We start from the raw sequence: 11703 nt of genomic DNA, 5'->3' as shown, positions 1-11703 counted from the left end.
CTATGTTGATGTTAGTGTTGTTAAGTGCTCTCTAGTCATAGGTGACTCATATCAACACTGTGAATGAAAGTGAAAAGAAAAGAAGAAGAGCTTTGATGGTGTAGTCTGTAAGGAGGTGTGCTGCTAACCCAGAGGCTGAATCTCTTTGGCAGTTCAAATCCACCACAGTTCTGTGGAATAAAGAAGTGTTTACAGCTTCAGAAGCCTGCTGGAGGGTCAGCTCCAAGTCAGTTTCTATTCATGGCAATGAAAAAGAAGAATCTTTACAAAACTAGATAAACAGGTAATTCCTAGAAACATTAGATGGCTATAAACTGCTAGCATTTCAGTTAGCAACCAAGTGCAAATCATAGATATTCAGCTTAAGTAGTGAATTGTTAAAGGCTTTGAGAAAAATAAGGCTTTGTGGTATATTTTTAATCCTAATGGTTATATCCTGTTGTAAGGAGTTTTCTGATTGTCATTTCAGCAATGAAGTCTTACACTCCATATTTCATGCTCCTGTGGAGTGCTGTTGGGATAGCGAAGGCTGCCAAAATCATCATCGTGCCGCCAATTATGTTTGAAAGCCATATGTACATTTTCAAGACACTAGCCTCGGCTTTGCATGAGAGAGGCCATCATACAGTGTTCCTTCTATCTGAAGGTAGAGACATCGCTCCATCTAACCATTACAGCCTCCAGCGCTACCCGGGGATCTTTAACAGTACCACTTCGGATGCTTTCCTGCAGTCTAAAATGAGAAATATTTTCTCTGGGAGATTGACAGCAGTCGAACTGTTTGACATACTGGATCACTATACTAAAAACTGTGATATGATGGTTGGCAACAGCGCCCTGATTCAGGGTCTGAAAAAGGAGAAGTTTGATCTGCTGCTGGTGGACCCCAATGACATGTGTGGCTTTGTGATAGCTCATCTTCTAGGGGTTAAATATGCTGTATTTTCAACTGGCCTCTGGTATCCTGCTGAAGTAGGTGCTCCTGCTCCGTTAGCTTATGTTCCAGAGTTTAATTCACTCCTCACAGACCACATGAACTTGCTTCAGAGGATGAAAAACACCGGCGTTTACCTCATTTCCAGACTAGGAGTCAGCTTTCTGGTTCTTCCCAAATATGAAAAGATAATGCAGAAGTACAACCTGCTGCCAGAGAAGTCCATGTATGATTTGGTTCATGGGTCGAGCCTGTGGATGCTGTGTACTGACGTAGCACTGGAATTTCCAAGACCTACCCTGCCTAATGTTGTTTATGTAGGAGGAATCCTAACCAAACCGGCCAGCCCACTACCAGAAGTAAGGTTTGCTGAACTCTTTGGTAATTTTGTTTTTTTAATATAAAGTCATTTTGATTTGGGGGGAGAAATCATATTGGTTATTGCACTGTTTCCTGAGAAGGATTTCCTACTTTAAATGAACATTTATGTGATACCAGGAGAGAGTTCTACCATATGATCTATAGACTAGCAAGCAAACAGATTTTTTTTATTAAGTAATAGCTACAGTATTTGTTGAAGGAGCTCTGATAATGAAGTATGTGTTCAGCTGCTAACCAAAAGGTTAGCCGTTTGGATCCACCAATCCCTCTAAGGGATAGTTAGGTAGTCTCCACCTATAAAAAAATTTGTGGAGGGTTGCCATGAGTTGCAGCTGGTGAGAAGGCAGTGGGTACACACTGGGTATATTGAGAAGACACCGTGGTGGCGCAGTTGTTAAACACTCAGCTGGTAATCAGAAGTGCACTAGGTTAGTTCCATCACCTCTTTGTGAGGAAGATGTGGCAGTTATTGGAAACTCTGTAACCTTGCTCACTGCTATGGAGTGGATTCTCACTCATAGTGACACTACAGACATACTAAAACTGCCTCATGGGCTTGCCAAGGCTATGATCTGGGAGTAGATAATTATGGGAGTAGATTCCCTCCTTTTTCTCCAGCTGGCCTTTGGATTAGCAGCTCAGTGGTTAACACACTGCTGTATTCCTTGAAGGTACGTGAGAAGGCAGCAGAACCTACTCAGTGGTAATGGGTTTTCGTACGTGAGGATAATGTTGTTAGTTTAGTTTCTTTAAGGGTAAATGTATTAGCTTTTATTAAAAAAGCAACCTACTAAATTACTTCCAAAAAGCAGCAATCATATACTAGTTGCCATAAATTCAGTTCTAACTCATGGAGAATGCTAATATGCCACTGCAGAATTTCTGACAGTCATAACCACCAGAAAGTTTATGTCTCACAGTCAACATAAGCTGATAACTGATCAAGGTGAAGAGTCAGTTAATTTGAAGCTAGTCAGCAAATGTAGTTTAAGAAAATCATGTCCATTTCAAAGAAATAATTATTGGAACTGGAAGAAAGCCTGTCTGTTCTCCAAGGCAAATACATTTTTGTTTGTTTTTGTTGCTTTGTTATTGTTGTTATTGATCTTCCAGTGGATAGACGCTTTGGTAGTTCTATTCTCCATTTGAGTTAATTAAGTGTCTCAAACCAGCAGCAGTTTATTATTATTTGTAGTTGATTTTCCACTTCTTCTGTCGTTTTCCAGGAAGCTTGACCAAATTTCATGGTTGTCTCTATTAAAAGTGTATCTGAACGTAGTTCTGAAAATAGCCATTCTCATGTAATTTAGTGCTAACTTGTTCCCTGCCCCTCACCTTTGGTTTTGTGACGTTATTACTACTAGACACAGAATAAGGGCAATTATGAGACAGAATTGTTTTATGGAGTAATTATGTGATTGCTTTATATTAACTATATTGTTATGTGCTGTTGAGTTAGAACTGACTCATAGCTGACACTTCAGTGAGGTTAGAGGTTTTCAGAGGCTATAAATTGCATGGGAGGACTCTACTGGAGCAGCTGATATATTCCAATTGCCTGCATCTGGGTTAGAAGTGCAACTCCTTACCCACTAGGCCACTGGAGCTCCCTCCGCAGGTTATATGGCTTAGTGGCAAGAAGCTGTGCTGCAATCCCGAAGGCTTTGGGTTCGAGGCCATTGGTTGCTCCAGAGAAAAGGATGGGCAATCTCCTCCTGTGTGATTAACTGCCTCTGAAAACCCACCAGAGGGTCAACTACAGGTCAGTTCCAACTCTGTAGTACACAACAACAAAAACAACCACTTTTAATTAAAAATATATGTGTTGAATAACAACTTGACATTTTCTATAACATGGAAGCATTGAATGACCAGACCCATTGCCTGAACAGCTCCAGCATTTAAAATAGATGCTTTAGATAGAGACCAAAAATGCCCAGTTGTTCTCTGTGAAGTCCACCTGTAAAGGTGAGAGGTTACTCTCAGTTTAATCTCAGTTTTTATGAATTTCCCTAAGTTCATTAGTACCAACCAATAGCTGACCTTTTGATGGGTTTTCAGAAGCTGTTAATCGCATGGGACAAGAGTGCCCAACCTTCTCCCAGAGAGCAGCTGGTGGATTCAAACCACTTCCTTTAATGTTACAGTCCAGTTTCTTACCACTAGGCCGTAAGGACTCCAATTCTACTATTTGTCCCTTCCTAAATGTAGCTAAAATACCACTACTTGGAAGCAACTTCTAAAAGAATTGGAGATCAATTCTATCTTTAACTCAGTAAACCATGTTATAATAGTATACCCTGTTCCCTCCAAGTCTTCACGTTTTCACAACTAGAGCTCACTCCTATTCTGCCTATCCCTTTTTTCCCTTGATGGTTTAGCTCTTCTTAAGTTATCTCCCGATGGAATAAGTAATAAAAAAGTATCATCTTATTTCTTTCCCACTCTTCAATCTATGTTCTTTTTTTCCTTAAGTTGTACCAATTTGAATTGTTAGTATATAGAGTCATATTTCATACTTTGTTTTCTATACTGTGCCCTTTATTAAGATGTCCCTGTATAAGTGAATTTTTAGTTGAGTTGTTGGTAATGTAAGTGTAACTTTTTCCCAGTGAATCCCTCAGCCCACTGATGTTCTATTTACTTTTATTATTTAAAGCAGTGCTCAAAGTGAATTGTTGATTTGTCGTAATTTGCAGTGCGACACTGACTTATTTTGTAGGTTTCTCTCTTGTTTTCTTTCTCTAATGATTCTCTTGAAAACATACTTATTTTTAATAATAACCGCATTAGCTTTTCAAACCATAACTTGGGTAATACACACAGCACACATCGATGCCTTATATGCAGATGGACACATCTAGTTTGTTCGTTGTCGTCCAAATTCTGTTAGGCTATGAGTATGAAAGGTACTTTTTAGTTCAGTGTGCTTTATAGGACTTTCTTCAGTAAGGTGTGTCTCGATGATGATGGTTCTTATTTCTAATCTTTATTCTGTTAAAGTTTTTTATGTTTATGAACGTACAAGTTTCTGTTTGAATTTGCCTAGTCGACTCATAGGTAAAATAAACAGTGTCTTTGGGTTCTGTTACTGAGTTTCTCAAATGTCTGTTTTCTTTGCAGGGGATGGTTGTGATACTGAAACAATAGGGTCCAGCAAGTGATGCCTTGTTAAAACAAGTGGGTTTGTAGAACATGTGATTCACTTGTTATAATAGCTTAATTGTAATTCTCTTGACATCTGGCACTGGAAATGGAGTAGGTATTTCTGATGTCTAGAAGTGATTTGACAGTGGAATTTGAATTTCACAACTTATGAAGGGTAGGGCAATTTTCTTGAAGACCATTTTTAGACGCTTTCATGGATGTGGAGCCCAAGGAAACTTAAGAGGCCACCTAGTTCATGCCATCATATTATTTCTTTTTCTCCTCAAAAATCTCCTCTAATTTTTTTCAGATGAGGAAATATGGTACCTTATTCAAAGCCATACAGCTTGTTGCAAAGCTAAGTGTGTTTCACATTGTGTTCCTGTGTGTGAAATCTCTGCGTATCAGTGTTCACTTTACACTTAAAACTGTACAAAACTAAGCAGACTTATTTAATATTTTTTATGTGATATCTCAAAGGCTTTGAGGGCTTACTATGAAAGTCAAACTAAAATATTTGAATGGTTGCTATACTTAACTGAAGATTTGGTAATAGAAATCAGCCTTTTGCTGTTGTTTTATTCCATTGAGTCAACTACAACTTAGTAAACCTATCAACAATGGCTCTGAGACTTGCCTTGTCCTGAAGTAACCTAAGCATTTCTGACACACCTGACCTCATTTCCACAGTCGGTGTGCCAATCTGTCTCATCCAGGGTTCTCTTCTTCTGTGCTGACCATCTACCCTTCCAAGCATGATGTCCTTCTCTAAGAACTGATCCTTCCTGGTGACATGCCCAAAGTATGTGGACAGAGCTTCAGAATCCTTACCTTCAAAGAGCAAACTGGTTTTCACCTTCTTGAGATATTTAGTCTCTACCTGTTTGTTCTCTTGGCAGTCCATGGTATGTTTAATAATCTTCTACAGCTCCACACCTCCTCCAAGGCATCGATTCTTCTTCTGTCTTCCTTGTTCATTGTCCAGCTCTTAGACACATAGCAAGCAATTGAGAAGACTGTGTCCTGGATCAGGTGCACCTTAGTCTCTAAACTGACAGCATTGCATTTTAGCACTCTGAAGAGATCATTGACAGCAGATTTTTTTTCACAGTGCAGCTCTTCTTTTGATTTCCTGACTACTGGTGCCGAGAGTGTTGGTTTTATACCCAAGCGAGGTGAAATCATTAACAACCTCAATCCTTGATACTGCATATTGACCTGGTGATGAGAATCTCTATTTTTTTGTTTTCTGAGATGCAATCCATATTGAAGGTTGCAATATTGTTCTTTGACTTTCTACAGCAAATACTTCAAGTCCTCCTCAGATGCAGCCAGCAAAGTTGTGTCATCTGCCCAGCATAGGTTGTTGAGAGTCTTCCTCCAATCCTGATGCCACATTCTTCTTCATAAAGTCTAGCCTCCAAAATGATCAATTCCACATATAGATTAAAAAGGTATGGAGAAAGGATATATCCGTAAGATACTCCTTTCTTGATTTTAAACTATACGCTATTCCCGTGCTCTGTTTGCGCAACAGCTTCCTGGTCTCAGTATGTTTCACTTGTGCAGAATTAAATGTTCTGGTATTCCCATTTCTCTCAACTTTTGCTACTGTTTATTGTGATCCACACAGCCAAAAGCCTTTGTATAGTCAATAAAACACAAATAGACATCCCTCTTGTATTTTCTACTTTCAGCCAAGATCAATCTGACATCAGCAATAATAATCCCTAGTGCCATAGCCTCTTCCAAATCCAGTTTGTATTTCAGGCAGTTCTCTGTCGGTGTACAATTCTAGTTGTTTTTTGATAAGTTTTAGCAAGATTTTCCTTGCATGTGATATTGTTCAATGATTTTCACTTTCTACAGACTCATCTTTTTGGGGTATGGGAATGAACACGCATCTCTTCCAGTTAGTTGGCCAAGTAACTATCCTCCAGATTTCATAGCCCAAACTGGCAAGCACATCCATGACTGCATCTCTTTGTTGAAATATGTTGATTGTTATTCACCTTCAGATGTTTGCTTCAGTCAGAAGTGAGGACTGTAGAAGAATTCCTATTTGAATACATACTTTAAGAAATAAATGTATATGAAACTGTGACATCATATAGTACCATTGATAATGTGGTTAGTAGATAATAAGTAATATTAAAGATGCATGCCAGTCTAGGAATGCTTCCGTTATTAAAATGTTTTGGGCAATTTGCCACTGACTAAGAGAAGGCCTAGCCCATGCAACAAGGGTAGTTCTCTGAAATTTTTCAGTTTCTACAATACTGAACTCTAATCACATATGACATATCATATGTTAATTACTAGTTTATTTTCCCCCTAAGTAGATTGTTGGTGCCTCTAAGAGTGCGTACTTTATTCAGCTTGGAATTTTATCCCTTTAAAAAAATTACCTGTTGCCATTGAATCAATTCTGACTCATAGCGTGGAGAATGGTAATCACTCAGTATTTGTTTAAAATTAAATGAACTGTGCCAAGTGGAAATAGTTGCCCAGAGTTGATTCAGTTAGTACAACCGTGTTGTTAATAATATAATAATTTCTATTTATTTTGAGTTTTTGTCCATGTACTATCCCAATAAGGAACTAAAAATTTCTGCGTTTTTCTAATGAGCTAAGATACCTAGGTATGAGCTGATGCAATGACTGTGATAGGAAGATAAGCAGAGCAAACACTGTGAGGATGACATAACACAGGATTGGAATGGGGTTCTGCTCTGCTGAATGGAGGAGTCACCGCAGATCAAGCCAGTGACACCTAATAACAGCAATGCAATTGATATTGGTAAAGGAAAACTCCATACATTTACCCAGTTGGTAAACTGGAATGATATTTAAAGTGTTCCAAAGGTGTGTATAAAAATGAGTGTTGTGTGAAAGTTGGGTGCCTCATAGGGGCTAAGAGATGTCATTCTGAAGTCTGATTTAATACAGTATGATGCAGTTGAGGATGGTGGTGAAGCACCCAGCTACTAACTGAAAGGTTAACAGTTCAAACTCACCAACTGCTCCTACAAAGAAAAGTGTTACCGTCTGCTTCCATAAAGACTGCAGCCTTGTAAATGCCAAGGAGCTATATGATTCAGAATGAACTTGAGGTCAATGGTTTTTATAGATGCTTTATTGCCAGTTGTTGTCATTAGATGCTGTAAGTTGAATATGACTCATAGCAACCCTAAACAAAAGATCTGAACCCTATTCTATACTGTGCCTTCGTAACACTTTCTGATACACAAGATTCCATTGTAGCAGTTACCCTGTCAGTTCTTCTGGTTGAGGGTCTTCCTCTCCTTCGCTGACCCTCCACCCTTCCCAGCATCATGTCCTTTTCCAGTCAGTAGCCCCTTCTAGCAACATGCCCAAAGTATTTGAGGCAAAGCTTCATTATTCTGGCCTCCAAAGAGTTCTCGGGCTGCACCCTCTCCACGACATATAATGAATTAGCATAGATAAGGGACCTTCAGAGTCTTGAGGAACTAAGCCTGTTTGTCATTTGCCAAAATTTCCAACAAAGGGAGATTTTAGGAGAAATTAAGAACTGAGCAGCTGATTTCTCTAGTTGTGAATGAAGGGTTTAGGTTGGGATTTGGCAGCAGAATACCTACACTCAAAGACTTGATCCAGAATTGGAGCAGATGTGAAAAATTAAAGCTATTTTACTACTACATTATATTTCAAAATTATGTTATTATGCAATAAACAGAAAGCTGGAGATGAGATTATAATAATAGACAATGTTGATTTAAATATCAACTTTTAAATAAGTTACATTCAATAAAATATAGGGAAGCTCTGGTGATCTCGTGGTTAAGAAGGATCTGTGCTGCCAACACAAAGGTAAACAGTTCAAATCCACAAACTGCTCAGAAGGATAAAGATGTGCAGTCTCCTCCTGTGTGACTTTTAGCCTCTGAAACTTGCTGGAGAGACAGCAAGGCATTATTTCCACCTTTACAGCAAGTAACAATAATTTATATATAATGTTGCTGTATACCATCAGTCAGAACTGACCCACAGCTGACCCTCTGGCAGGTTTTCAGAGGCAGTTAATCATATAGGAGGAGATTGCCCATTAGTCTCCTGCTGAGCAGCTAGTGACCTCGAACCACATGTCTTTGGGATTGCAGTGCAGCTTCTTGCCACGAGGCCACCAGAGCTTCCATTATATAGTTTAATATTTTTAAAATTGTGACCTTTTTTGTTAAAGTTTACAGAAAGGATGAGTTGTCATTCATTCTTTGATATTTTCCTCCCTCTCTCTCCAGTTGTAACGCAAGTCTTGTTTCAGATCGTCAATTGCCATGCTAATTAACCTTCATGTCTAATAATGATATCTAATCATCCCTTCCCTTCAGGTAGTACCTCTCATCTCCCATTCCAGTGCACTGTTCATTATATATCTATTCTTTCTCTGCCCCTCTGTCCTTGTGTTCATCCTATTTTTATAACAATGGTCTTGTTCTGTTATGACAGATATTTCACTTAGTGTACTGTCTTCCAGACTATTCATGTTGTGTAGTGTTTAACAAGTTCACTGTTGTTGACTGCTAGGTAATATTCCATTGTGAGATGTAGCACCATTTTTTCTATCCATTCATTTGTTGACAAACACTTCAGCTGTTTTCATTTCTTCTCTTGTGAATAATACTGCAGTAAATATGAGTGTGCATACATCTGTGTGAATCATGGCTCTAGTTTCTTTAGGGTATATTTCTAGTAGTGGAATGGCTGGGTCAAATGATATTTCTATGTCCAGCTTTATGAAAAAATGCCAGATTTCCCACCATAGTGATTTTACTGTTTTATATTCCCATCAACAATGAATGAGAATTCCAAACTTTCCAGATCCTTGGGAGTATTTGTTTTTTGCTGCCCTGTTGAATGTCACTGTGGTTACTGGGCTGAGATGTATCTCAGTGTTTTTTAGATTTGCATCTCTCTGGAAGTTAGGGATTTTGACCATTTCTTTATGTGTTGGCTGGCTGTATGAATTTCTTCTTTGGTGAAGTGTCTGTTCATATCTTGTGATTTGTGTGTTTGCCTTTTTCTTGTTGAGGTGATGGATTATTCTGTTTTTTTGATAGGAGTTTTTGATAGGAGAATTTTTGATAGGAGTTTCTTATCGGATATATCATTTCCAAATATTGTTTGCTAGTGTGTGATCTTCCTTTTATCCTCTTAGAGAAGTTTTTTGATGTGCATAGGGATGTGATTTTTAGAAGGTCCATTCATCTTTTTTTTCCCCCCTTTCCTGACTGTAGGTTTTCCTTGATAAAAATCTATTCGTGCCATAGACAAGAGCTTCCAGAGTTGTTCTTAGTTTTTCTTTCATGATTTTTACAGTCTTTGGTTTTAATCCTCAGTCCCTGATCCACATTGAGTTGGATTTTGTGTCCTGTGAGGTGTGGATCTTGTTTTAGTTTCCGCAGATGGATTTCCTGTTTTACCAGCACTTTTTGTTAAAGAAGCTGTAATTTCTCCTGTAATTGGGTTTGTCTTATTACCAGAGATCAGTTGACCCTAGGTAGATGAGTTGGACTTCTGAGTTCTCCCTTCTATTCTATTGATCTGTGTGTCTGTCACTGTAACAGTGTCATGCTGTCTTGATTACTATGACAATGTAGAAAGATTTGAGATCAGAAAGCGTGGTGCCTCCTACCTATTTTTGATTCTTCAGCAGTGATTTGCTAATTCGAAGTCTCTTTCCATTTCAGGCAATCTTGGAAATTGCCTTTTCCATCTTGTTGAAGAATGGAATTGGTATCTGTATTGGGATTGCATTGAACTTGTAGTTTGCTTTGGATAGAATTGTCATTTTCATCATATTTAGTTTTCCTACCAATGAACATGATGTATTTGTCCATTTCTCTAGGTCTCATTTGTTTCTTGTAGTAATTTTGTGATCTCCTTTCTGTAAGTCTTTTGTGTCTCAGTTAGATTTGCCCCTAAGTATTTTATCTTGTGGTTAGTTATTATAATTGGCATTGTTGTTCTTGTTTCTTTTCTTGTGTTCTCTATGTTACTGTAGAGAAATCCAACTGATTTTTGCATGTTGATTTTGTATCCTGCCGCATTGCTGATTTGGTCCCCTATGTCTAGCAGTTTTCTTGCTGAAACTTTAAGGTCTTCTAAGAATACTATTATATCATCTGCATATAGGAATAATTGTACTTCCTTTTTGCCACTTTGAATGCCTCATTTCCTTCTCTTAACTTACTGCTTTTGCTAAGTCTTCCCAGTACAATACTGAGTAGTAGTGATAGAGGGCATACTTGTCTAGTTCACATTCTCAAAGGGAATCACTTTACTCTCTCTCCATTGAGAACAATGTTGTCTCTGGTTTTGTGTATATACTTTTCACTATAGAAACCCTGCTCTATGCATTGCAAAGTGGACTCCGGAGAGGAGTGGGGAAAGGGAGAGAGGAAATTATGCAACAAGAATGAGTAATTTTTTTTAAGTGAACTGGGATGGAGTAGGGAGAAAAATGTGCAACCATGAATGAATCAAATTCACCTTTTCTGTACACACCCATTAAAATAACAATTTATTTGCATCTCTCTTAGAGCTAGGGATTTTGAACATTTCTTCATGTACTTGTTGGCCATCTGAATGTCTTCTTTGGTGAAGTGTGTTCATATCCTGTGCCATCTCCTCCTATGATTATTTACCTTTATCTTGTTGTGGTGCTCAAGTATTTTATAAATTCTGGATATAAATCCCTTATCTGATATGTCATTTCCAAATACTTTTTCCCAGTCTGTGGCTTCCGTTTTTACGCTGCTGGAGAAGTTTTTGGATTTGTATAGGGATTTGATTCTTAGAAGATCCCATTCATCTATTTAATCTTCTCCTGGTTGTATGTTTGTTTTTCAGGATACTTGGAAGACAGTTTGTGTTGTGGATTAGGATTTGTAGCGTTCTTCCAAGCTTTTCTTTAATGAAGCTTATATTGCTTTGATTTTAGTCCTATTTCCATGATCCACCTTGAGTTGGTTTTTTTTTATATGGAGCAAGCTGTGGATCTTGCTTGAGTCTTTTGCAGATACTTTTCCAGTTTTGCCAACACCATTTGTTAAAAAGGCTATCGTTTCCCCACTTAACTTATTTCATCTCCTTGTCAAAAATCAACTATGAGATATCATCTCACCCCAGTCAGAATAGCAAAATTTAACAGAACAGCAAGCAACAAATGCTGGCGAGGTTGTGGAGAAACTGGAACCCTT

The 11703-nt window shown here is 38.3% G+C and overlaps 1 protein-coding gene across 1 annotated transcript in view; it reads left to right on the top strand.

Annotated features, from left to right (window-relative positions):
* Positions 1–385: 385 nt before the first annotated feature.
* UGT8 (UDP glycosyltransferase 8) overlaps positions 386–11703 on the top strand; it is a 122813-nt gene continuing 111495 nt past the window's right edge. The window contains exon 1 of the mRNA XM_006881070.1: positions 386–1293. Coding sequence (XP_006881132.1) covers positions 472–1293 — 822 coding nt within the window. The 5' untranslated portion in view covers positions 386–471. The remainder of the gene's footprint in view (positions 1294–11703) is intronic.

Source organism: Elephantulus edwardii, unplaced genomic scaffold (assembly GCF_000299155.1).
Source record: "Elephantulus edwardii isolate Elephantulus edwardi_28Jun2011 unplaced genomic scaffold, EleEdw1.0 scaffold00012, whole genome shotgun sequence".
NCBI classification, from domain to species: Eukaryota; Metazoa; Chordata; class Mammalia; order Macroscelidea; family Macroscelididae; genus Elephantulus; species Elephantulus edwardii.
Note: the sequence above shows the minus strand (reverse complement) of the source record. Positions and strands in the feature narration are given on the sequence as shown.